The following is a 27,864-nucleotide window of genomic DNA, read 5'->3' on the forward strand; positions in this document are numbered from 1 at the left end:
TCACGGATCGAATGGGACTGAGGGTCCCAGTCTTGCTGATGGTCTCCCTACCTGCCACGCCTCCTCCACATCTGGGGTCCAGTTCTCCTTTAATATGGGTTTCACCACAGCGATGAACTGCACACCAACATACTGGACAAGAAACACATTGTCATTACTGCAGGACCAACCCCCTCCTGTTGCCTCCAGATGCATCCTCGCCGAGCCGAAAACCTAGCAATAGGTGGCCAGCAGCTTCCAGATAAATGCAGAGGTCGAAAAGATTAGCTTGTGTCTAACAACACAGCAACACAGGCAGCAAGTAACTCTTGTGAAAGAGCTGTGGGAGGTTGGCTTCTAACATACAAATCCAACACTCCTACGCTCACATTGCACTCCCAAACACCACTAACCTCACAATTATGTGACTCCAAAGTTGGTGTAAACTTTGTAAATCCCAACGGAAGTTGGCATGAAAAAATGAAAATCACTTATTGTCACGAGTAGGCTTCAATGAAGTTACTGTGAAAAGCCCCTAGTCGCCACATTCCGGCGCCTGTTCGGGGAGGCTGTTACGGGAATCGAACCATGCTGCTGGCCTGCCTGGGTCTGCTTTCAAAGCCAGCTCTTTAGCCCTGTGCTAAACCAGCCGCTGGATCAGCATTTTGGATCAGCAGGAGGCGGGTACACTAGAGGCAGCCGCAAGGGTCATTTGCATGGGATTATTATTTAATTAGATCTGCGGCTATCGACGGACGAACCCAAAACGTTCTCCCAGGTGGCATCCGTGACGCACTTTTGATGTTGTAAGTGTGCAGCCTCTGTTTAAATAGAAGCGGCAAACCTTTAAGTGCTTCCGCTTCTCCAGGTTTCCCCCTGACCGCTGCCCCCCTGCCCCCCACCCCGCCCCCCCCCCCCCCCCCCCACCCCTCCCCCTCCTTGCGCATGAGGAGCTGAAGAGGTGGAACACAGTCGGATAAGATCCAGCCTTGCCAACACTCCCGACTCGTGGCGAAGGAAACCAGGAGCAGGGTGGGCAGGGGCGGTTTTGCCAGCCTCATGTTGCCAACTGAGCCACCCGCAACCCGGCCGTCACAGCCCCTCGCTACTCGAATAAGGTGCCTTTATCCCCACATGGTGCTCAGTCCTTGCAGTTTGGGAGCACACGCCATTCTGATAGGCCAACAGGCTGAGCATTATGCAGTCCAATTTCCAGGCTGCCATTTCTCCTGGTCCTTTCACCTTCAATCCCGACAGTGCAGATGCAGGCCATGCACCCTATCAAGTCTGCCGCCACCCACCCGCCCCCAAAAGAGGACCCTGCTTAGGCCCACTCCCCAGCCCTATCCTTGTAACATCCCTGGACACTAGGGGCAATTTATCACGGCCAGTCCATCTAACCTGCACATCTTTGTGGGAGGAAACCGGAGCACCCGGAGGAAACCCACGCTCACACGGGGAGGACTCCACACAGTCCGCCAGGGTCGCAATCGATTCTGGGTCCCTGGCGCTGTGAGGCAGCAGCGCTACCCAATGTACCTGTCAGAGGGTCAGTACTGAGGGAGTGCTGCACTGTCAGAGGGTCAGTACTGAGGGAGTGCCGCACTGTCAGAGGGTCAGTACTGAGGGAGCGCTGCACTGTCAGAGGGTCAGCACTGAGGAGGTGCTGCACTGCCAGAGGGTCAGTACTGAGGGAGTGCCGCACTGTCAGAGGGTCAGTCCTGAGGGAGTGCTGCACTGTCAGAGGGTCAGTCCTGAGGGAGTGCCGCACTGTCAGAGGGTCAGTACTGAGGGAGTGCCGCACTGTCAGAGGGTCAGTACTGAGGGAGTGCTGCACTGTCAGAGGGTCAGTACTGAGGGAGTGCCGCACTGTCAGAGGGTCAGTACTGAGGGAGTGCCGCACTGTCAGAGGGTCAGTACTGAGGGAGAGCCGCACTGTCAGAGGGTCTGTACTGAGGGAGTGCTGCACTGTCAGAGGGTCAATACTGAGGGAGTGCTGCACTGTCAGAGGGTCAGTCCTGAGGGAGTGCTGCACTGTCAGAGGGTCAGTACTGAGGGAGTGCTGCACTGTCAGAGGGTCAGTACTGAGGGAGTGCTGCACTGTCAGGGTGTCAGTAATGAGGGAGTGCTGCACTGTCAGAGGGTCAGTACTGAGGGAGTGCCGCACTGTCAGAGGGTCAGTACTGAGGGAGTGCCGCACTGTCAGAGGGTCAGTACTGAGGGAGAGCCGCACTGTCAGAGGGTCTGTACTGAGGGAGTGCTGCACTGTCAGAGGGTCAATACTGAGGGAGTGCTGCACTGTCAGAGGGTCAGTCCTGAGGGAGTGCTGCACTGTCAGAGGGTCAGTACTGAGGGAGTGCTGCACTGTCAGAGGGTCAGTACTGAGGGAGTGCTGCACTGTCAGGGTGTCAGTAATGAGGGAGTGCTGCATCATCAGAGGGTCAGTACTGAGGGAGTGCTGCACTGTCAGAGGGTCAGTACTGAGGGAGTACTGCACTGTCAGAGGGTCAGTACTGAGGGAGTGCTGCACTGTCAGAGGGTCAGTACTGAGGGAGTGCTGCACAGTCAGAGGTTCAGTACTGAGGGAGTGCTGCACTGTCAGAGGGTCAGTACTGAGGGAGAGCCGCACTGTCAGAGGGTCAGTACTGAGGGAGAGCCGCACTGTCAGAGGGTCAGTACTGAGGTTGTGCTGCACTGTCTGAGGGTCAGTACTGAGGGAGTGCCGCACTGTCAGAGGGTCAGTACTGAGGGAGTGCTGCACTGTCAGAGGGTCAGTACTGAGGGAGTGCCGCACTGTCAGAGAGTCAGTACTGAGGGAGTGCCGCACTGTCAGTGGGTCAGTACTGAGTGAGTGCCGCACTTTCAGAGGGTCAGTACTGAGGGAGTGCTGCACTGTCAGAGGGTCAGTAGTGAGGGAGTACTGCACTGTCAGAGGATCAGTACTGAGGGAGTGCTGCACTGTCAGAGGGTCAGTACTGGGAGAGTGCTGCACTGTCAGAAGCTCAGTACTGAGGGAGTGCTGCACTGTCAGAGGGCCAGTGCTGAGGGGGTGCCGCACTGTCAGAGGGTCAGTACTGAGGGAGTGCTGCACTGTCAGAGGGTCAGTACTGAGGGAGTGCCGCACTGTCAGAGGGTCAGTACTGAGGGAGTGTTGCACTGTCAGAGGGTCAGTGCTGAGGGTGTGCTGCACTGTCAGAGGGTCAGTACTGAGGGAGTGCCGCACTGTCAGAGGGTCAGTACTGAGGGAGAGCCGCACTGTCAGAGGGTCTGTACTGAGGGAGTGCTGCACTGTCAGAGGGTCAATACTGAGGGAGTGCTGCACTGTCAGAGGGTCAGTCCTGAGGGAGTGCTGCACTGTCAGAGGGTCAGTACTGAGGGAGTGCTGCACTGTCAGAGGGTCAGTCCTGAGGGAGTGCTGCACTGTCAGAGGGTCAGTCCTGAGGGAGTGCTGCACTGTCAGAGGGTCAGTACTGAGGGAGTGCTGCACTGTCAGAGGGTCAGTACTGAGGGAGTGCTGCACTGTCAGGGTGTCAGTAATGAGGGAGTGCCGCACTGTCAGAGGGTCAGTACTGAGGGAGTACTGCACTGTCAGAGGGTCAGTACTGGGGGAGTGCTGCACTGTCAGAGGCTCAGTACTGAGGGAGTGCTGCACTGTCAGAGGGCCAGTGCTGAGGGGGTGTTGCACTGTCAGAGGGTCAGTACTGAGGGAGAGCCGCACTGTCAGAGGGTCAGTACTGAGGGAGAGCCGCACTGTCAGAGGGTCAGTACTGAGGGAGTGCTGCACTGTCAGAGGGTCAGTACTGAGGGAGTGCCGCACTGTCAGAGAGTCAGTACTGAGGGAGTGCCGCACTGTCAGTGGGTCAGTACTGAGTGAGTGCCGCACTTTCAGAGGGTCAGTACTGAGGGAGTGCTGCACTGTCAGAGGGTCAGTAGTGAGGGAGTGCTGCACTGTCAGAGGATCAGTACTGAGGGAGTGCTGCACTGTCAGAGGGTCAGTACTGGGAGAGTGCTGCACTGTCAGAAGCTCAGTACTGAGGGAGTGCTGCACTGTCAGAGGGCCAGTGCTGAGGGGGTGCCGCACTGTCAGAGGGTCAGTACTGAGGGAGTGCTGCACTGTCAGAGGGTCAGTACTGAGGGAGTGCCGCACTGTCAGAGGGTCAGTACTGAGGGAGTGTTGCACTGTCAGAGGGTCAGTGCTGAGGGTGTGCTGCACTGTAAGAGGGTCAGTACTGAGGGAGTGCTGCACTGTCAGAGGGTCAGTACTGAGGGAGTGCTGCACTGTCAGAGGGTCAGTACTGAGGGAGTGCTGCACTGTCAGGGCGTCAGTACTGAGGCAGTGCTGCACTGTCAGAGGGTCAGTACCGAGGGAGTGCTGCACTGTCAGAGGGTCAGTACTGAGGGAGTGCTGCACTGTCAGAGGGTCAGTACTGAGGGAGTGCTGCACTGTCAGAGGGTCAGTACTGAGGGAGTGCGGCACTGTCAGAGGGTCAGTACTGAGGGAGTGCTGCACTGTCAGAGGGTCAGTGCTGAGGGAGTGCTGCACTGTCAGAGGGTCAGTACTGAGGGAGTGCCGCACTGTCAGAGGGTCAGTACTGAGGGAGTGCCGCACTGTCAGAGAGTCAGTACTGAGGGAGTGCTGCACTGTCAGAGGGTCAGTACTGAGGGAGTGCTGCACTGTCAGAGGGTAAGTACTGAGGGAGTGCTGCACTGTCAGAGGGTCAGTACTGAGGGAGTGCTGCACTGTCAGAGGGTCAGTACTGAGGGAGTGCTGCTCTGTTGGATGCGCCGTCTTCCGGATGAGTTGTAGTCAAATTCCCTCTGAAACGGGCATATAAAGATCCCCGGGCACGATTTTGAAATTTTCCCAAGTGTCCTTCGATCATGAACGATGATCCGGAAATGCCGGCCTGTCATTCTTCCGAAGCGCCTCACCCCTGTGGCTGCCACGCCCAAACATCTCATTCCAGGAAAGTTTCAAGTTTAATTTCCTTCCCATGAGCCGTGAGAAAATCAGCAGGAAACGGTCGATATTTCCATCAATTGGTTAGGAAATCTAAACTGCGGAACTGGTTTGAGTTTGCCCATTCATGAGCCCTTTGTACAGGTGAACACAGAGAAGAGAAACAGATAAACTCATGTTACCGTTCCGCCCCTCAATCCAAAGATGCTTAAAGACCATTCCAGCGATATCGGTGTTGGTGTTATGCCCATCCTATTGCTGAGGTTAATGACGGCCAGGCGGCGGTTGATTGATTGAAGCATCTTGAATACGACAAAGATATTCAGATTAACGGGTCCAGGCAGTGGGTGGGTGCAGCGGGGAAAATCTGTCTGTCTGCCCCTTGAACCCCAGATGTGTTCATGTCTCGGTGGCCCCGGAGAGGGACACACGATGTTCACTGGAACGCTTGAGATCTCCCGTGACCCGTTGACACCTCAGGGGGCTGGATAGCAACATCAGCTGCCGTAACTCCACTTTCATTCGATTTTAGAAACACAGGAAGGCATCTTACCAAAAAGCAGCAAGGTGTCAGTTCCGGTGAGAAGAACGATGGGAATCCCGAGGGATTTCTCCCGGGATTTTAAGCCCCTCTGTCAAAAAAAAAAGTGAGTCGGCTTGGTTTACACCATCGAACATTTTCCATTTCGTGGAAGTTGTCTTTCATAAATACCTGCTGCTCTGCGACTTTGTTTGCAATTGCTGGATTTGCTGAACTGATTGAAGTGTCCAGTCTTGCCCCAGGGGAAGCAATGGTGTCTACACTGGGTTTCTGCACCACAACACAAGCCTCTCACAAATGGCCGCTGGCGTGCAGTTTGTTTGGCAGGTTTCCTATGGGTGGGCCAATGCCCGTGAGTCTAGAGAATTGTGAGAGGTTTGGGTGTCATCATGAACAATGACCCAGTAAAAGGGAATCCACCATGGATTCCTGCACACCCTGTCTTGGGAGAATGCTGTCTGCTACCGGACCCCTACTGCATAAAGAAAGGAATTAACGGAGCTCCGGCTCTTTTCCGTGAAGGTGCTGCTCGATTCTGGGAAAATAGCGTTTCTATAGCTCGCACTGCTAGCCTCTCTGCAGGCCCTTGAGGCGGTCAAAGGAGGGGGTCAGAGGAAGAAACTGCTCATTTGGCACGGTCGTCGTTACCTCTCTCCAGTCCGCCTCCTTCTACCACCGAAATATCTCGAGCTGTTTTCAAAGGTGTCTTCTCTCTCTGTGGTTCCTTCATGGAGACCATCGCTGTCTCCATCCGCGTGTTCTGAGATTGGCTCCTTCTGCCTTGAACTCCACATCATGGATTAGCGCAGCCCCTCTGTTAACACTTCGCAAGACAGAGTCCCACATTTCTGGTGCTTTCGCCAGTGCCATGATAGGCCTGTCCCAACGCTTGTCAACAGGGTTTCCCGTTGTTGCTTCCTCTATCGCCAGGGAACCTGGGGCAGGCGGGGGTAGGGGGGGCTCGCTGTCGGCAGGGTTGGAATATCCCTCCAACAGGAGAGTGTGGAAAATCCCGCCCATGGACACAGAATAATAATCTTTATTATTGTCACAAGTAGGCTAACATTAACACTGCACTAAAGTAACTGAAAATCCCCTCGTCGCCACATTCCGGCGCCTGTTCGGGTACACAGAGGGAGAATTCAGAATGTTCAAATTACCTAACCCCCGTCCTTCGGGACTTGCGGGAGGAAACCGGAGCACCCGGAGGAAACCCACGCAGACACGGGGAGAACGTGCAGACTCCGCGCAGACAGTGACCCAAGCCGGGAATCGAACCTGGGACCCTGGCGCTGTGAAGCAACAGTGCTAACCACCGTGCTCCTGTGCCGCCCACGGAATAAGGAACAGAAAAGGGGAAAGAGGAAAATGGAAGATACGACAAGTGCTTGAGGCCACGCTGGTAGAATAGAGATTCTGGAATTTTTCAAAGTCTTTATAGAATGTAGAATCCATTACTTTGGAATACTTGTACATGAACCCCATCTATTCAAATGAAATACCTTTCTTCATTATTTGAATTAGTGGTGTTAACAAATTTAAAAGAAAACGATCAACAGACATGTTAAAATAGAGGCGGAAGGAATTTCCTAATCATTGTGCAGAATGTCAAGGTGTATGGGAGATGTTTGAGGTCCTTCCCTATCGTTACCATCAAAATATTGAGTGAGCTTTGTGGAATACAACAACAGTCTAATTCAACAACAAAATTGGGGACATACTAAATTCAGCACATCCTGCTTATGTTATTCACACTCCAAGAAATATTAGGCAGGTATTAATCTGGGTGGCATGTGGGAAAATGCAGGAACAATCTAACTGCTCCATCTGACCTGCCCCTCGCGGTCGTGATGCTTTATGCGAGGAATGGGAATTTCACCCAGTATTCCGGTTAAGTAGCTCGTAGTGGCTTTCGTATCAATCTTACCTCATAATATTTGGGTGGAGCATTGTATCTGAAATGACTTCGGCCAAGTTCGAAAGCCAACTGTTCCAGTTTGTCTTCTTGCTCAAGCCTTGCCACACTCTTCTCAATGAAGGACATTACGCTGAAAGAGACATGTGATAGGTCACAACCAGAAACCTCCAGTCGAGAGTGGGGTGTGCAACACAGCGCATTTGTTGTTATTCCGCAACACCAGGTAACGGGTTATTGGAGCTGGGGAGGGAGAATAGAAAATCTACCTGGTCACGAGACTGATCCTGGCTCATTGACCCTCAGTGTCCTCTTTCTCGAGGGATAGGAGGTGTTATATATTTGGGGTTGTTGTGTGGTCACTTTCGAAGTCTAGTCGCGTGTATAGCTGGTGACATCATTGTCTGCTTTTCATGAGCTTTGCCCCAGTTTAGATGAAGCCTTTGTGCAGTTAACTGCTCTTCAAGAAACCTGCGTTGTCATTTGCATGCAACCCCATGGGCTTCAACTACACGTTCTTGGCGGCACGTGGCACAGTGGTTAGCATTGCTGCCTACGGCACTGAGGACCCGGGTTCGAATCCCGGCCCTGGGTCACTGTCCGTGTGGAGTTTGCACATTCTCCCCGTGTCTGTGTGGGTTTCACCCCCACAACCCAAAAGATGTGCCGGGTAGGTGGATTGGCCACGCTAAATTGTCCCTAATTGGAAATTTTTTTTAAAAAATGGGTACTCTAATTTTTTTTTAAAACTACACGCTCTTTTCTCCTCAGAGTCCAGAACATGTCAGGAGGGTGGTGGAAAGGTTACTTTTAAAACATCTTTCACAAGGATGTGTGTAGCCACCTAAGTTGGCCAAGTCCCGATTTAAAATGGCGAACGGCAAAGGCTGAAGGGAAATTCAGCCAACACAGGCTGTTCAGTTTTGGTCTCCTTACCTGAGAAAGGACATACTGGCACTGGAGGGTGTGCAGAGGAGATTCACTAGGTTAATCCCAGAGCTGAAGGGGTTGGATTACGAGGAGAGGTTGAGTAGACTGGGACTGTACTCGCTGGAATTTAGAAGGATGAGGGGGGATCTTATAGAAACATATAAAATTATGAAGGGAATCGATAGGATAGATGCGGGCAGGTTGTTTCCACTGGCGGGTGAAAGCAGAACTAGGGGGCATTGCCTCAAAATAAGGGGAAGTAGATTTAGGACTGAGTTTAGGAGGAACCTCTTCACCCAAAGGGTTGTGAATCTATGGAATTCCCTGCCCAGTGAAGCAGTAGAGGCTCCTTCATTAAATGTTTTGAAGATAAAGATAGATAGTTTTTTGAAGAATAAAGAAATAAAGGGTTATGGTGTTCGGGCCGGAAAGTGGAGCTGAGTCCACAAAAGATCAGCCATGATCTCATTGAATGGCGGAGCAGGCTCGAGGGGCCAAATGGCCGACTCCTGCTCCTAGTTCTTATGTTCTAAACCAGCAGGTGCAGGTTTGTGGTGTATTTAACTCTGCAAAAGCCCAGACAGCATCGATACCAGCGACCATCAGCATAATAATGTAGCAGCCATCTACATACTAATGAGCAATACCCGGGAACAATAGCAACATTTGGGACAAACAAAACTAAGCCAGACTCCCCGGCGCCAGCAGGAGCCAACACAAAAGAGGTTAACGAACACCTCAAGACCGCCCATCGATCAGGGAACCGCTCCAGTATTGGAGAAATCGAACCAAGCGATTGGGACAAAGTCCAATCACCTAGAACCAGGTACAGGGTCCGCCCCGAGAGGCGGGGAGCCCCTGGGGACTATAAAGTTAAGCCCCCAAGTTCAACTCGCTCTCTTCTTCCTGCCCGGGTCACCCAGCAACGCAAACCAACCTTGACCGTGACCGGTGCAGTGACTGCCGAAAGATCGTAAGTCTGAATTCAACGCTCGCTACGAGATAGGCTCTCAGGCAGAAGGCAGAGAGTTGGGATAAAAGGTTCTTTTTCGGAATGGCAACCGGTGACGAGTGGTGTCCCGCAGGGTTCAGTGTTGGGGCCACAGCTGTTCTCTTTATATATTAACGATCTAGATGACGGGACTGGGGGCATTCTGGCTAAGTTTGCCGATGATACAAAGATAGGTGGAGGGGCAGGTAGTATTGAGGAGGTGGGGAGGCTGCAGAAAGATTTAGACAGTTTAGGAGAGTAGTCCAAGAAATGGCTGATGAAATTCAACGTGGGCAAGTGCGAGGTCTTGCACTTTGGAAAAAAGAATAGAGGCATGGACTATTTTCTAAACGGTGACAAAATGCATAATGCTGAAGTGCAAAGAGACTTGGGAGTCCTAGTCCAGGATTCTCTAAAGGTAAACTTGCAGGTTGAGTCCGTAATTAAGAAAGCAAATGTAATGTTGTCATTCATCTCAAGAGGCTTGGAATATAAAAGCAGGGATGTACTTCTGAAGCTTTATAAAGCATTAGTTAGGCCCCATTTAGAATACTGTGAGCAATTTTGGGCCCCACACCTCAGGAAGGACATACTGGCACTGGAGCGGGTCCAGCGGAGATTCACACGGATGATCCCAGGAATGGTAGGCCTAACATACGATGAACGTCTGAGGATCCTGGGATTATATTCATTGGAGTTTAGGAGGTTGAGGGGAGATCTAATAGAAACTTGCAAGATAATGAATGGCTTAGATAGGGTGGATGTAGGGAAGTTGTTTCCATTAGCAGGGGAGACTAGGACCCGGGGGCACAGCCTTAGAATAAAAGGGAGTCACTTTAGAACAGAGATGAGGAGAAATTTCTTCAGCCAGAGAGTGGTGGGTCTGTGGAATTCATTGCCACAGAGGGCGGTGGAGGCCGGGACGTTGAGTGTTTTTAAGAGATTTTTACTCATTTTACTTTTATACCTTTTTCAACTTGTGTGTGTGTGTGTGTGGGGGGGGGGGGGGGGGGGTGGCGGGGGGGGGGGGGGGGGGGAAACGGTGGGGGGGACTGAAATGACATCACAGAAAAGCTGTGACCTGAGTGGCTGGTTGGGAATCTACACTAAATTAAAAAAATTAAGCATTGGTAACTAATTAAACATAATTACTGAATTATAATTTAGAGGGGTATCGAAGCCAGAGATCGGAGAGTACTATATTTAGCTTTCGCATTTCTATTAGAAATCTAGTGCTAGGAAACAGATAGTTAACAGTAACTTTAAAAACATTTAAAAAAATTTTTACTTTTAATTTTAATTAATTGACGCAATGTCAGTTAGAGGGGTGCAGTGCTCTGACTGTGAGATGTGGCAGGTCCGGGAGGCTTCCAGCGTCCCAAATGGCTTCATCTGCAGAAAGTGCACCCAACTGGAGCTCCTCACAGACCGCTTGGTTCGGTTGGAGCAGCAATTGGATGCACTTAGGAGCATGCAGGTGGCGGAAAGCGTCATAGATCGCAGTTATGTAAATGTGGTCACACCCAAGGTGCAGGCAGAGAAATGGGTGACCACCAGAAAGGGCAGGCAGTCAGTGCAGGAATCCCCTGTGGTTGTCCCCCTCTCGAACAGGTATACCCCTTTGGATACTGTCGGGGGGGATAGCCTATCAGGGGAAAACAGCAGCAGCCAGAGCAGTGGCACCACGGCTGGCTCTGATGTTCAGAAGGGAGGGTCAAAGCGCAGAAGGGCAATAGTAATAGGGGACTCTATAGTCAGGGGCACAGATAGGCGCTTCTGTGGACGTGAAAGAGACTCCAGGATGGTATGTTGCCTCCCTGGTGCCAGGGTCCAGGATGTCTCCGAACGGGTAGAGGGCATCCTGAAGGGGGAGGGCAAACAGGCAGAGGTCGTTGTACATATTAGTACTAACGACATAGGCAGGAAGGGGCATAAGGTCCTGCAGCAGGAGTTCAGGGAGCTAGGCAGAGGAAGTTAAAAGACAGGACCTCTATGGTTGTAATCTCGGGATTACTCCCTGGGTCACGTGCCAGTGAGACTAGAAATAGGAAGATAGAGCAGCTAAACACGTGGCTAAACAGCTGGTGTAGGAGGGAGGGTTTCCGTTATCTGGACCACTGGGAGCTCTTCCGGGGCAGGTGTGACCTATATAAGAAGGACGGGTTGCATCTAAACTGGAGAGGCATAAATATCCTGGCCGCGAGGTTTGCTAGTGTCACACGGGAGGGTTTAAACTAGTATGGCAGGGGGGTGGGCACGGGAGCAATAGGTCAGAAGGTGAGAGCATTGAGGGAGAACTAGGGAATAGGGACAGTGGGGCTCTGAGGCAGAGCAGACAGGGAGAAGTTGCTAAACACAGCGGGTCTGGTGGCCTGAAGTGCATATGTTTTAATGCAAGAAGTATTACGGGTAAGGCAGATGAACTTAGAGCTTGGATTAGTACTTGGAACTATGATGTTGTTGCCATTACAGAGACCTGGTTGAGGGAAGGGCAGGATTGGCAGCTAAACGTTCCAGGATTTAGATGTTTCAGGCGGGATAGAGGGGGATGTAAAAGGGGTGGCGGAGTTGCACTACTGGTTAGGGAGAATATCACAGCTGTACTGCGGGAGGACACCTCAGAGGGCAGTGAGGCTATATGGGTAGAGATCAGGAATAAGAAGGGTGCAGTCACAATGTTGGGGGTTTACTACAGGCCTCCCAACAGCCAGCGGGAGATAGAGGAGCAGATAGGTAGACAGATTTTGGAAAAGAGTAAAAACAACAGGGTTGTGGTGATGGGAGACTTCAACTTCCCCAATATTAACTGGGACTCACTTAGTGTCAGGGGCTTAGACGGGGCAGAGTTTGTAAGGAGCATCCAGGAGGGCTTCTTAAAACAATATGTAGACAGTCCAACTAGGGAAGGGGCGGTACTGGACCTGGTATTGGGGAATGAGCCCGGCCAGGTGGTAGAGGTTTCAGTAGGGGAGCATTTCGGGAACAGTGACCACAATTCAGTAAGTTTTAAACTTACAAGGATATCTGTAACAGATCTGTAACAGATTTAAACTGGACAAGGATAAGAGTGGTCCTAGGATGAATGTGCTAAATTGGGGGAAGGCTAATTATAACAATATTAGGCGGGAACTGAAGAACATAGATTGGGGGCGGATGTTTGAGGGCAAATCAACATCTGACATGTGGGAGGCTTTCAAGTGTCAGTTGAAAGGAATTCAGGACCGGCATGTTCCTGTGAAGAAGAAGGATAAATACGGCAATTTTCGGGAACCTTGGATAACGAGAGATATTGTAGGCCTCGTCAAAAAGAAAAAGGAGGCATTTGTCAGGGCTAAAAGGCTGGGAACAGACGAAGCCTGTGTGGAATATAAGGAAAGTAGGAAGGAACTTAAGCAAGGAGTCAGGAGGGCTAGAAGGGGTCACGAAAAGTCATTGGCAAATAGGGTTAAGGAAAATCCCAAGGCTTTTTACACGTACACAAAAAGCAAGAGGGTAGCCAGGGAAAGGGTTGGCCCACTGAAGGATAGGCAAGGGAATCTATGTGTGGAGCCAGAGGAAATGGGCGAGGTACAAAATGAATACTTTGCATCAGTATTCACCAAAGAGAAGAAATTGGTAGATGTTGAGTCTGGAGAAGGGTGAGTAGATAGCCTGGGTCACATTGAGATCCAAAAAGACGAGGTGTTGGGAGTCTTAAAAAATATTAAGGTAGATAAGTCCCCAGGGCCTGATGGGATCTACCCCAGAATACTGATGGAGGCTGGAGAGGAAATTGCTGAGGCCTTGACAAAAATCTTTAATCCTCACTGTCTTCAGGTGATGTCCAGGAGGACTGGAGAATAGCCAATGTTGTTCCTCTGTTTAAGAAGGGTAGCAAGGATAATCCAGGGAACTACAGGCCGGTGAGCCTTACTTCAGTGGTAGGGAAATTACTGGAGAGAATTCTTCGAGACAGGATCTACTCCCATTTGGAAACAAATGGACGTATTAGTGAGAGGCAGCATGGTTTTGTGAAAGGGAGGTCGTGTCTCACTAACTTGATAAGAGTTTTTCGAGGAGGTCACAAAGATGATTGATGCAGGTAGGGCAGTGGATGTTGTCTATATGGACTTCAGTAAGGCCTTTGACAAGGTCCCTCATGGTAGACTAGTACAAAAGGTGAAGTCACACGGGATCAGGGGTGAGCTGGCAAGGTGGATACAGAACTGGCTAGGTCATAGAAGGCAGAGAGTAGCAATGGAAGGATGCTTTTCTAATTGGAGGGCTGTGACCAGTGGTGTTCCACAGGGATCAGTGCTGGGACCTTTGCTGTTTGTAGTATATCTAAATGATTTGGAGGAAAACATAACTGGTCTGATTAGTAAGTTTGCAGACGACACAAAGGTTGGTGGAATTGCGGATAGCGATGAGGACTGTCAGAGGATACAGCAGGATTTAGATTGTTTGGAGACTTGGGCGGAGAGATGGCAGATGGAGTTTAATCCGGACAAATGTGAGGTAATGCATTTTGGCAGATCTAATGCAGGTAGGGAATATACAGTGAATGGTAGAACCCTCAAGAGTATTAAAAGTCAGAGAGATCTAGGAGTACAGGTCCACAGGTCACTGAAAGGGGCAACACAGGTGGAGAAGGTAGTCAAGAAGGCATACGGCATGCTTGCCTTCATTGGCCGGGGCATTGAGTATAATAATTGGCAAGTCATGTTGCAGCTGTATAGAACCTTAGTTAGGCCACACTTGGAGTATAGTGTTCAATTCTGGTCGCCACACTACCAGAAGGATGTGGAGGCTTTAGAGAGGGTGCAGAAGAGATTTACCAGAATGTTGCCTGGTATGGAGATCATTAGCTATGAGGAGCAGTTGAATAAACTCGGTTTGTTCTCACTGGAACGAAGGAGGTTGAGGGGCGACGTGATAGAGGTCTACAAAATTATGAGGGGCATAGACAGAGTGGATAGTCAGAGGCTTTTCCCCGGGGTAGAGGGGTCAATTACTAGGAGGCATAGGTTTAAGGTGAGAGGGGCAAGGTTTAGAGTAGATGTACGAGGCAAGTTTTTTACACAGAGGGTAGTGGGTGCCTGGAACTCGCTACCGGTGGAGGTTGTGGAAGCAGGGACGATAGGGACATTTAAGGGGCATCTTGACAAATACATGAATAGGATGGGAATAGAGGGATACGGACCCAGGAAGTGTAGAAGATTGTAGTTTAGTCGGGCAGCATGGTCGGCACGGGCTTGGAGGGCCGAAGGGCCTGTTCCTGTGCTGTACATTTCTTTGTTCTTTGTTCTTTGTTCTAAGACAGAAGTTGATAAATTCTTGATTTCTCGAGGAATTAAGGGCTATGAAGAGAGAGCGGGTAAATGGAGTTGAAATCAGCCATGATTGAATGGTGGAGTGGGCTCGATGGGCCGAATGGCCTTACGTCCGCTCCAATGTCTTATGGTCTTATAGGCACTCCTAGCTACCAATCTGTACCAACTTCGAATCCCGCAGACTCAGAACCCGAACGAAAGGCCATTTGTTCCCCTGACCTGGTGGGCCAGTCCGAAGTTAAGTATAGGCCTGTTAGTTGTAGAAGTAACTTAGACGTAGAATTTGTGCATGAGTAGCGATTACTGTGTATAATAAATGTGCTTTGATTTGAATCTTACTAATCGGTGTATTGAGTTATTGATCATTACTTGAACTTGAACCTCGTGGCGGTATCATAAAGATACCTGGCGACTCGAGAGCAAAGGTAATAAAACAGAGCAATTGAACCAACCAAAAAGTTAGCAACATGTGGGCGTCATTGGTTAGTCCCAGCATTTATAGCCCATCCCTAATTGCCCTTGAGAAGGCGATGGTTTGCTGACTCCCTGAACCGCTGCAGTCCATTTGGTGTAGGTACACCCACTGTGCAGTTAGGGAGGGAGTTCCAGGTTCGGTACCAGCGACAGTGAAGGATTATATATTTCCAAGTCAGGATTGTAATTTTCTTGTCGGATGGCCTGATTTATTACAGGAACACTTGTAGCTAAAGCGATAAATGATTTATTAACATTAACTGTGGGTAAACTATCTACAAGGCAACAGATGAAAAACAGCAAAATCACGCCAAGCAACCTCTCTCTTCAGCTTCCTCCAGCCAGTCTGAGGTCAGCTGACTTTAACATTCACTTAGACACTATTGAGACCCCTAGTGGTCAGTCGGTGAATAACAACACAACCATGATATCAGCGTAAGGACGATGTGTTTCTTGGAGGGGAATTTGCAGGTGGTGGTGTTCCCCATGTGCCAGCTAAAATCTCACCTCTTCGTTGAATTTTAGGGTCACACAAATGAACGTTTGTCGGAAAACAGCAAACACTTCAGAAGCAATTCATTACTTTGAAACACAATTAAGCCGTGTGTTAATGGACAGAGTTACCCAAATATTTTAAAAGTCCACTTATTAGGATTTTCAATTGTTACAAAGAATTTGCAATGAGCAAGCAGACAAACGCAGAAAGGTAGCTCCAGGGCGAAAGTCTCCGGTATCGGCGCGATGTCCGCCGACTGGCGCCCAAAACGGCACAAATCAGTCGGGCATCGCGCCGCTCCAAAGGTGCGGAATGCTCCGCATCTTGGGGGGCCGAGCCCCAACCTTAAGGGGCTGGCCCGCGGCGGACGAATTTCCGCCCCGCCAGCTGGCGGAAAAGGCCTTTGGAGCCCCGCCAGCTGGCGGCATTCCCGCGCATGCGCAGTGGAGGGAGTCTCTTCCGCCTCCGCCATGGTGGAGACCGTGGCGAAGGCGGAAGGGAAAGAGTGACCCCACGGCACAGGCCCGCCTGCGGATCGGTGGGCCCCGATCGCGGGCCAGGCCACCGTGGGGGCACCCCCCGGGGCTAGATCACCCCGCCCCCCCCCCACCCCCCCCAGGACCCCGGAGCCCGCCTGCGCCGCCTTGTCCCGCCGGTAAGGTAGGTGGTTTAATCTACGCCGGCGGGACAGACATTTTAGCGGCGGGACTTCGGCCCATCCGGGCCGGAGAATCGCAGGGGGGGGGAGCCCGCCAACCGGCGCGGCGCGGGGGTCGGAGATCCTCGCTCCAGGTGTCAGAGTAAAGCAGATACAGCGCAAAACAACAGTCATTACATAACTGTCGCATCATAACACGGGGAGAACGTGCAGACTCCGCACAGACAGTGACCCGAGGCTGGGAATCGAACCTGGGACCCTGGCGCCGTGAAGCAACTGTGCCAACCACTGTGCTACCTACTGTGCAACCAATTTGCGAACAGCAAACTCCCCCAGACAGTGAACAGGTGATCTGGACTTGGTGTGGCTGGTTTGGGGGGACGGGGACGGACGACGACTCCATTTTTGAATAGCGCGGCGAGATGTTTGACACTACCACGTCGTTGCTTGTGGGACCTTGCTGTGCGCAACGCCACGGTCGTTCCTCCTGCACCAGTGACTACAGTTCAGAAGTATTTCATTGGCTTTAGGAGGCTCTCGGATATCTGGGGGGGGGGGGGGGGGGGGATGAAAGGTGCTCTAGAAACTGGAGTCTTTCTATTTACAGTGAGATAATTAAAGACCCATCATGAAGCAGATCGAGAGAGGTCTCTGACTCTCGACGTCCAGCTCACTGAGCCGACCGGCAAACACAACGTACTGCGTTATAAATAGCCGCTGTAAAACACTTGCGATTATACAAAAGACGTTCACTCGACGGTCCCCCCCATTCCTCCCCACCCGCGATGTTCCCGCTCCTTTAAACAGTCCGCACATTAACGCCCTCCCGTTGTCACTTTAATGTTAAAGTTACTGACCGGAGGCCGTGCGATTGGAGCTCCTTGCTCAGCCTCAGCTGCTGAAGATCGTCTATGTCCCGGAAGAGGAAGAAGACATCCTTGCATTCTGGGTGCGTTTCAAACAGTCTGAAAGAGAGCAACACCGTTCAGAGTTAGCTCAACCACCCCCCACAATGGCCTTGTATCCTCCATGCCACCTCAGGACCATGCTGGGATGAAATCAAATAAAAGCCCAAAATTGAAATCCAACCTTCACTATTCCCATTCATGAAAGCCCATTCAAACTTTTTACATGTCGAGTACTTAATCGCTGCTGAAACAATATTCTATTATTAACCTCCCATCAAAATCCTTCCATTACATCTTTGAGCCGCCAATGACACGGTGAATTTAGAACTACTCTAATGAGCTAATTATGGCTTGTGGAAATCAGCCAAGCATTCATCAGGATCTCTTTGGGAAATATCAGCAAGCTGTAACTCATAGAGAATCATAGACAAGTTACAGCACAGAAGGAGGCCATTCATCCCATCTTGTCCATGCTAGCCCAAGGACACCCAGGTGCCCTTTCTAACCCCACCTTCCTGCCCCCGCTCCATAGCCCCCAGTGACTGTCAGGAAAGAGTTTTACTATTCACTGTCACCAGGAACATTTAAAAAAATGTTAAACAGCTGGCTTCACGGTTATACAGACCTTATCCATCCTTAAAGAGCCTTTATGTCTACTCCTTAAATTCATGATTCCCTCATTATTGGTTAAGGCCCCTTGCAACAGCACAAAATGGGGTTCATTTGAAATCAGCGCGAAGTTCAAATCTGAGTTCACTCAGTGAATCGTTCCTCGCCCACTTTCCCCTCCTGGTAAATATGGGATCGGTTGGAAGTTGGGGCAGGATTTCCACATCCAGGTCCTGGCCACCATTTTGGAAGCTCCGTGGACTCTCCAAGACCCTGGGGAAAATCCCGCCCTCAATGTGCAGTGTACAATTCTGCTGCCGAGGATAATCCTTGTCTGTGCTTCAATCTGTCCCTTTAAGGTTCCATCTTGAAGCCGGGTTGCTGCCTCTCGTTCGATTGCAAATCGCCAAAGGCTCTTCAAGATCAGGAAACAAATAGTTTCTTTTTTCAAAACTTTGTGGATATTTTGAAGTGTGACACACGCTCATTAGCCGTGAAATTATATTTATCTATATTCCTACACTCGCTTGCAACTCGCTCACAGCCCAGCTGATGGTCGGTCAGTGTATCCGTTGTTTTAGCTAAAGGATCATTATTACTACTCAAACCACAATGCATTATCCTGCTGCTAAATTGAAGGTTAATGCCCCTTTAAGGCCAGGACATAGGATTCATCCCTGCACTGTGAGGTTATACAGAGAGTAATTACTGTTCAGACTGGAGTCAGAACTGTGTGTTTGTGTGAAAGCAGAATCTGCAGATATTGGGGACAATTCTCCCAAGCAATTTCTAAGTGATCTCCGGTGGGAAGCGAGATTCACTGGGTGATCCAGATCGCAACCCACCCACTCTTAGAAATTTGCCTGGGGTGATTCGCGGTCGGGTGATGTGTAGGACATGAACCCTCGGAGATTGGGGCGCCATTTTCAAAGAGCACCCCAATCTCAGAATAACTCTCCCAACCCCCTCAACTTCTCACCTACAAAGACCTCCCACAATCACTGTCATCAGCCCCCATCCAGCAAGTGAGCGTCATCCCGATATGGACTGCCCCCCCCCCCCCTCAGCCCCCCCCCCTTCAGGCCCTGTGCCTTGCATTGCTGACCTGGTAGTATCGGGCTGGCACTGTCAGGGCACCAGGGGACAGTGCCAGGGCACTGTCCAGCCATGTCTCTGACCACCCGGCGCTATAAAGACCTCCGAGACCCCCACTATAGTCATCACGTCTATCCAGTGAAGTCAATAGTGATCCTCATCGAGGAACCCTCGCACGTTATTGTCTGAGAGATGTCGGCTTCTTCTGAGCTGGAAGAGTTCCTCCAGTGCAGACGCACTGTTCAGGCATCAGGGGTTGAAAAAGATCCAGTCTAAAAGAAATGCACTCAGGCGGAGCACCTGTTCTTTCTAGGAAGCACTTCAGAGGAGAGGAAACTCCACTCGAACAAACGCAGTCAGACAGGACACCTGCTCAATAGAGTTAATGGACCGAACTCCTGCTCCTAAAACATTTTACTGGACCTGGCAAAATATTTCTTGGTTATTTGCATAAATTTGCATTAACCATTGAATACCGAATGTGGTAGTTAGGAGGTCTGCGTGCTATATATGGGGAGGCAGTGGTGTGGCGGTATTGTCACTGGATCAGACATTCAGGTTAATGCTCTGGTTCGAGTCCCACCACAGCAGTGGGTGGCAGTTTGGGGTTTAGCTCAGTTGGCTGGACAGCTGGTTCGTGATGCGGAACGGGGCCAACAGCGTGGGTTCAATTCCCGGACCGGCTGAGGTTATCCCATGAAGGCTCTGCCTTCTCAACCCTGCCTTCTTCAACCTTCTCATGTCCACCCTCAGACTCCTCTGCTCCAAGGAAAACAACCCCAGTCTATCCAATCGCTATCTGTAGTATAATAACTGTAGGGGTTTCAGATATATTGTATTGTGGGTGTTCGTGAAGTAAGGGTTAAAAACCTGGGTTAGTGTGTGTGTGTGACTGCTGCAGTCTTGTTGATAAGAATCCTGGTTTGAAAGGATTTGGGAGCCAGGGTGCAAGTAAGGCATCATAAAAGCTTGAGCTAGTGGAGTTTTGTATAGATAAGAGGGTTCCCCATGGAATTAATTCGATAGATGGCAGCTGGATAAAATGATGTAATTAATGGGAGGAGCTAAGGTAGCAGGCATTTTTCAGAAAACCAGTTCAGTTGAATTTTAGTTTGGATGTGAGCAGAAATCAAGCATCTGCCCTCACTGCAGCTCAATTAAAGATATGTCTGCCGACAGGTTAGTAGTTTCTTTCCAAGCAGTTCAGAATCGTGTGGCTGGACAGTGAGCTGCAACAAGCTGAGAAGCAACTTCTGAAATAATACACCCAGAGTTTCTGCATGGTTCTGGCAGGATTCAGGTCTTTCCTTTAAAACAGTCTCAAAGAACATCTCTGTAAAACAGGTATTCCTGACTGCTTACTGTATTCAAAAGTGGATTGAGAGCTGGGGTGGGTTTTGTGTTTTTGTTTGAGTGGGAATAAAGATAGCAGTTAAGGGTTATTGTGTCACTGTATTGATTAGAATTGTTTAAGGGGTAATTGACAGCTCTTTTCTTGTGTGATGTTAACAATATTTTAATACTGTGTTGGTAATAAGGGGCGGGATTCGTTCAGCCCAGGCCGGGCTGGAGAATCGCTGGGACAGGCACGACGCGGCCCCCTCCCTGCGATTCCCGTCCCAGGATGGGCCGAGCGGCCGTACAAAAAAGCCTGCGTCCCGCCGGCACCGTTCTAACCTGGTCTTACCCGACGGGACCTCAGCGTGATTGGATCTGGGGGAAGCCTGGTGGTGGTGGTGGGGAGGGGGGGTGTTCTGACCCCCGGGGGGGTGGGGGGGGAGAACGGCCTCCGATCGGCGGGCTGGGGGTCTCCTTTGTTCCTCGCCGGCCCCTGTGGCCCTGCGCCCTGTTGCGTCGGGGCCGGCGCGGAGAAGGGAGCCACCGTGCATGCGCGCATTGGCGGCGATGGCACTGCGCATGCACAGACCCAGCCCGCCCATCTGACGTGGGTCGCTCCAGTGCCGTGCTGGCCCCCGGTAGGGGTCAGAATTGCTGCTCCTGAGGCCATGGTGACGCCATTGGGAACCGCGACGGCGTTTACGGCGGTGTCAACACTTAGCCTCAGAATCAGAGAATCCCACCCAAGGTTTGTTTTAATTTACCATATCCCTATTTTGGGTGAAATCACTCCTGGAGCGAGATATCCCTGCCTCACAGTCTGACAAAATGACAATACAATATCGGGGTTTCTCTTCAGTATCCGAGACATTGTTGGGGTCTGGTCTGGCATCGTAATAATAGCAAAGTGTTAACAAACTTCTATCCATTGCAGTTGTGTACAGTCAGATTGTTTCTAACCACCTCATGGAAATACCTGGTGAGCTTTGACACACCTTTGTACAAAAATCCATGTGACCTTTTAAAGAACTCAAAGGGGGATATGCCTGAAAGGCAACACTCTGTTGTAAGCGCTCCAGAACTCCCCAGGCTCTGTTACACGGAGTGGATCCAGTGACATTGTAACAGGGAGGTTTGAGCTGCCGCTTACCTGCTCACAATGATATCCTCAGAAAAGGATTAATGGTTATGACACAATAGCATCTGGCTCTCCAATAAACAGCCGACAAGTGAACTTGGGTTGATTGATGAAGGCTGTTACTGTCTATCGTGAAGCTACGATAAAGGTTATGAGTGCTACACCCTCTGTCACGCTCCAAAGCATTCGCATTAAAGCGGATCTGATGCTTACACCTTATTCAAATCAGTCATAAAATGTAATAAAAAGAAAGACGCAGCAACATGTCACGTGGCCCTTTGATTACGTGGTGCCACTCAATAATATCATGGTTGATTTATCTCAAAGTCCCCACCAACCCCTTGATACCTTTACCCTCAAACTCGGTCTCCTTCTGTCTGCATCAGTGATGGGGCATTTCTGAGGTTGAAAGTTTCCGAGATTCATAACCCTCCGAGTGAAGAGGTTTCTCAGTCCTGACCCTCTGACAGTGCAGCACTCCCTCAGGACTGACCCTCTGACAGTGCAGCACTCCCTCAGTACTGACCCTCTGACAGTGCGGCACTCCCTCAGGACTGACCCTCTGACAGTGCAGCACTCCCTCAGTACTGACCCTATGACAGTGCGGCACTCCCCCAGTACTGACCCTCTGACAGTGCAGCACTCCTTCAGTACTGACCCTCTGACAGTGCAGCACTCCCTCAGTACTGACCCTCTGACAGTGCAGCGCTCCCTCAGTACTGACCCTCTGACAGTGCAGCACTCCCTCAGTACTGACCCTCTGACAGTGCGGCACTCCCTCAGTACTGACCCTCTGACAGTGCAGCACTCCCTCAGTACTGACCCTCTGACAGTGCGGAACTTCCTTAGTACTGACACTCTGACAGTGCAGCACTCCCTCAGTACTGACCCTCTGACAGTGCAGCACTCACTCAGTACTGACCCTCTGACAGTGCGGCACTCCCTTAGTACTGACCCTCTGACAGTGCACCACTCCCTCAGTACTGACCCTCTGACAGTGCAGCACTCCCTCAGTACTGACCCTCTGACAGTGCGGCACCCCCTCAGCACTGACCCTCTACAGTGCGGCGCTCCCTCAGTACTGACCCTCTGACAGTGCAGCACTCCCTCAGTACTGACCCTCTGACAGTGCGGCACTCCCTCAGTACTGACCCTCTGACAGTGCAGCACTCCCTCAGTACTGACCCTCTGACAGTGCAGCACTCCCTCAGTACTGACCCTCTGACAGTGTAGCACTCCCTCAGTACTGACCCTCTGACAGTGCAGCACTCCCTCAGTACTGACCCTCTGACAGTGCGGCACTCCCTCAGTACTGACCCTCTGACAGTGCAGCACTCCCTCAGTACTGACCCTCTGACAGTGCGGCACTCCCTCAGTACTGACCCTCTGACAGTGCGGCACTCCCTCAGTACTGACCCTCTGACAGTGCAGCACTCCCTCAGTACTGACCCTCTGACAGTGCGGCACTCCCTCAGTACTGACCCTCTGACAGTGCGGCACTCCCTCAGTACTGACCCTCTGAAAGTGCGGCACTCCCTCAGTACTGACCCTCTGACAGTGCGGCACTCCCTCAGTACTGAACCTCTGACAGTGCAGCACTCCCTCAGTACTGACCCTCTGACAGTGCGGCACTCCCTCAGTACTGACCCTCTGACAGTGCGGCACTCCCTCAGTACTGACCCTCTGACAGTGCGGCACTCCCTCAGTACTGACCCTCTGACAGTGCGGCACTCCCTCAGTACTGACCCTCTGACAGTGCGGCACTCCCTCAGTACTGACCCTCTGACAGTGCGGCACTCCCTCAGTACTGACCCTCTGACAGTGCGGCGCTCCCTCAGTACTTACCCTCTGACAGTGCAGCGCTCCCTCAGTACTGACTCTCTGACAGTGCAGCACTCCCTCAGTACTGACCCTCTGACAGTGCAGCACTCCCTCAGTACTGACCCTCTGACAGTGCAGCAGTCCCTCTGTACTGACCCTCTGGCAGTGCAGCACTCACTCAGTACCGACCCTCTGACAGTGCGGCGCTCCCTCAGTACTGACCCTCTGACAGTGCGGCACTCCCTCAGTACTTACCCTCTGACAGTGCAGCGCTCCCTCAGTACTGACTCTCTGACAGTGCAGCACTCCCTCAGTACTGACCCTCTGACAGTGCAGCTCTCCCTCAGTACTGACCCTCTGACCGTGCGGCACTCCCTCAGTACTGACCCTCTGACAGTGCAGCACTCCCTCAGTACTGACCCTCTGACAGTGCGGCACTCCCTCAGTACTGACCCTCTGACAGTGCAGCACTCCCTCAGTACTGACCCTCTGACAGTGTGGCACTCCCTCAGTACTGACCCTCTGACAGTGCAGCACTCCCTCAGTACTGACCCTCTGACAGTGCGGCACTCCCTCAGTACTGACCCTCTGACAGTGCAGCACTCCCTCAGTACTGACCCTCTGACAGTGCGGCACTCCCTCAGTACTGACCCTCTGACAGTGCAGCACTCCCTCAGTACTGACCCTCTGACAGTGCGGCACTCCCTCAGTACTGACCCTCTGACAGTGCAGCACTCCCTCAGTAGTGACCCTCTGACAGTGCAGCACTCCCTCAGTACTGACCCTCTGACAGTGCAGCACTCCCTCAGTACTGACCCTCTGACAGTGCAGCACTCCCTCAGTAGTGACCCTCTGACAGTGCAGCACTCCCTCAGTACTGACCCTCTGACAGTGCAGCACTCCCTCAGTAGTGACCCTCTGACAGTGCAGCACTCCCTCAGTACTGACCCTCTGACAGTGCAGCACTCCCTCAGTACTGACCCTCTGACAGTGCAGCACTCCCTCAGTACTGACCCTCTGACAGTGCGGCACTCCCTCAGTACTGACTCTCTGACAGTGCAGCACTCCCTCAGTACTGACCCTCTGACAGTGCAGCTCTCCCTCAGTACTGACCCTCTGACCGTGCAGCACTCCCTCAGTACTGACCCTCTGACAGTGCAGCACTCCCTCAGTACTGACCCTCTGACAGTGCGGCACTCCCTCAGTACTGACCCTCTGACAGTGCAGCACTCCCTCAGTACTGACCCTCTGACAGTGCGGCACTCCCTCAGTACTGACCCTCTGACAGTGCAGCACTCCCTCAGTACTGACCCTCTGACAGTGCGGCACTCCCTCAGTACTGACCCTCTGACAGTGCAGCACTCCCTCAGTACTGACCCTCTGACAGTGCAGCACTCCCTCAGTACTGACCGTCTGACAGTGTGGCACTCCCTCAGTACTGACCCTCTGACAGTGCAGCACTCCCTCAGTACTGACCCTCTGACAGTGCAGCACTCCCTCAGTACTGACCCTCTGACAGTGCGGCGCTCCCTCAGTACTGACCCTCTGACAGTGCAGCACTCCCTCAGTACAGACCCTCTGACAGTGCAGCACTCCCTCAGTATTGACCCTCTGACTGTGCGGCACTCCCTCAGTACTGACCCTCTGACAGTGCGGCACTCCCTCAGTACTGACCCTCTGACAGTGCGGCACTCCCTCAGTACTGACCCTCTGACAGTGTAGCTGAGGGAGTCTCAGCTGTACATTGAAGTGTGAAGAATGTGGTGAAACAGTTCTTGCATTATCTCTGATGTGAATGGGAACAGTTGATGCTGCTGGTGAGGTTTGAATACTGAGACGGGACTGGGTTGGCGAATGGACTGGACTCCCTCTCACCCGGACAGAGCAGAGATGCACAGAACGTGAACTGATTCCTGACTGAGATCCGATTCCTTGCCCTGCTGGAGCAGACTAACAGTCAGTGGCTGCGATGGGATCGCTCTGGAGGAGTTTTTTCCTGATAGTGGGATGGCAGCAATTCCGAAAGGGTAAAAGCACATTCCCGTGTTGTGGGTGGTCCACAAATACCCCCCCCCCCCCCCCCCACCGCAATGATGCTCAATCAAGCAGTTAGTAACAGGACAGATTAATGGAAAAAAGCTGCCTTTCTGTAGCGCCAGTCATGACCTTGGGAGCGCCCTCAAAGTGCTTTTTGAAGTCCAGCCACTGTTAATGTCAGGATGTCACAGGAACTGTGTGATACACCCTGGGAAGATCTATATTTCTGAAATGTAATCGGTGTCAATGTCAGGCCCAACATTTGTTGACGTCATGAACAGTCGCCAATTCTGAAGAGACATCTTTATAATTGAACAAACCATGTCACTAATTACATCCAGGCATTAATCCTCTTTGATTAGGGGGCAGCAGGGTAGCACAATGTCTAGCACTGCTGCCGCACAGCTCCAGGGTCCCAGGTTCAATCCCCGGCTTGGGTCACTGTCTGTGCGGAGTCTGCACATCCTCCCCGTGTCTGCGTGGGTTTCCTCCGGGCGCTCCGGTTTCCTCCCACAGTCCAAGGACCTGCAGATTAGGTGGATTGGCCCGTGCTAAATTGCCCCTTAGTGTCCAAAAGGCTAGGTGGGGTTATGGGGACAGGGCGGGGGGAGTGGGCCGAAGTAGGGTGCTCTTTCAGAGGGCCAGTGCAGTCTCGATGGGCTGAATGGCCTCCTTCTGCACCGTAGGAATTCTACAATTGATTGCAGGATGGGAATTAAGAATTGTTAAAGGCGCTGTTGTGATCTGGAAGGCGCTGCCTGAAAGGGCGTTGGACGCAGATTCAATAGGAACTTTGGAAATTGGTTGCGTAATTGAAAAAGGGGGGAAAAAATAAATGAAGAGGGAGGGGCAGGAAGCGAGAGCTCTTTGTAGGAGCTGCCGCAGGTTTGCTGGGCACTGTGGCCTTACTCTGTGCTGCGTCTTTCTCCTGTGTGCCTCCAGCGGAGTAGCAGTAAAGGCTGATCGTCATTAGTTTTTGCCTGGTAAGCAGAATAGGCCTTTTTCATCCTCCACTCTCAAACCAATTACAGCTTATCGGGGCAGTTAAATCAACATTATCACCAGTGTGATTGGATTTTGCAAGCACTTAAGAGAAAGTTGATTTGGCTGAAGTTAGCAAGGCTGCTGTAGTTCTGGTTACTGTGTACAATTTCTGGAGAGCAAACACCTGTGCTCAGCATTGGGACACGGGCCAATTGCATGCTGGAATCGAACACTCCCAGGTGTGGGTTTGGGGCGGCGGAATAGAAAAAGAAAGTTATATCATGCCTCTGACCACCTCGGGGTGCCTGACAGCGCGGTGGAGACAAATACAGGAAATGCGGTCGTCATTCTGCGCACAGCAATATTCCACAAGTAGCAATGTGATCATGACTCGATAACGTGCGCCTGGGCGAGGATGGTGGATGGATAGGGGCCAATCCCAGTGATCAGCGAACACAACCCAAAGCGGGGATTGAATCTGATGTGTGCGCGGATAAGAAATAAAACCTTGCCCTCATACGGCGCCTTTCACAGCCCGCCAGATGTCCCTGCGCGCTGTGCAGCCAACGAGGCGGCAATCACTGCTGCAATGGAGGGAACGCAGCGGCTAATGCATGCACAGCAAGATCCCAGAAACAGCAACGAGGGAATGAGCAGATCGTCTATTCTTGTGATGTCGATTGGGGGATAAATATTGGCCAGGGCACCGGGAGAACTCGGCACTGCTCAACTTTGAGAAGTAATTAATGCAAAATCTCCCTTGCCTTATAAATGTCAGAAAGCTTTGCAACTGAAGTCTTGCATGTTGCACATCGTCTGTAAACGTCATGTATGAATGTAGGAACTCGGAACCAAAGGAAAACACCCTTCCTGCAAAGACGTTTGCATGTTTCAGTGGGATAACCTCTCATTATTCTAAACTCTAGGGGTACAGGTCCAGTCGCCTCAATATTTCCTTACAGGGTAACCCCGCCATCGCTGGTGAACCTCCATTGCACTCCCTCTGTGGCCAGAATATCCTTCCTTAAATAAGGAGACTGATTGTACCCAATGCTCCAGATGCAATCTCACCAGGTGTTCACTCACTTGCAGCTTTACCCCTGGACTCAACTCCCCTTGCAGTAAAGGCAAACCCATCACTTGCCTTCCCTTCTGTTGCTTTCTGCACCCGGCTGTTAGCTTTCAGGGACACCTGAATAAGCCCATCCAGGTTTCTCAATCTCTTAACATTTAACAAAAGAACAAAGAACAAAGAAATGTACAGCACAGGAACAGGCCCTTCGGCCCTCCAAGCCCGTGCCGACCATGCTGCCCAACTAAACTACAATCTTCTACACTTCCTGGGTCCGTATCCCTCTATTCCCATCCTATTCATGTATTTGTCAAGATGCCCCTTAAATGTCACTATCGTCCCTGCTTCCACCACCTCCTCCGGTAGCGAGTTCCAGGCACCCGCTACCCTCTGCGTAAAAAACTTGCCTCGTACATCTACTCTAAACCTTGTCCCTCTCACCTTAAACCTATGCCCCCTAGTAATTGACCCCTCAACCCCGGGGAAAAGCCTCTGACTATCCACTCTGTCTATGCCCCTCATAATTTTGTATACCTCTATCAGGTCTCCCCTCAACCTCCTTCGTTCCAGTGAGAACAAACCGAGTTTATTCAACCTCTCCTCATA

General features: G+C 51.4%; 1 protein-coding gene across 1 annotated transcript; it reads right to left on the reverse strand.

The window, feature by feature from the left end:
- On the reverse strand, positions 1–26,209 carry LOC140406215 (cytoglobin-2-like). The gene is made up of 4 exons (XM_072494356.1): positions 26,112–26,209; positions 17,114–17,221; positions 7,408–7,528; positions 1–132 (listed from the first exon to the last, which is right to left on the reverse strand). Exons 1-4 carry the CDS (start codon positions 26,207–26,209, stop codon positions 1–3), a joined length of 459 nt encoding a protein of 152 aa, XP_072350457.1.
- Positions 26,210–27,864: the final 1,655 nt, after the last annotated feature.

This window comes from Scyliorhinus torazame, unplaced genomic scaffold (assembly GCF_047496885.1).
Source record: "Scyliorhinus torazame isolate Kashiwa2021f unplaced genomic scaffold, sScyTor2.1 scaffold_370, whole genome shotgun sequence".
Taxonomy (NCBI): domain Eukaryota; kingdom Metazoa; phylum Chordata; class Chondrichthyes; order Carcharhiniformes; family Scyliorhinidae; genus Scyliorhinus; species Scyliorhinus torazame.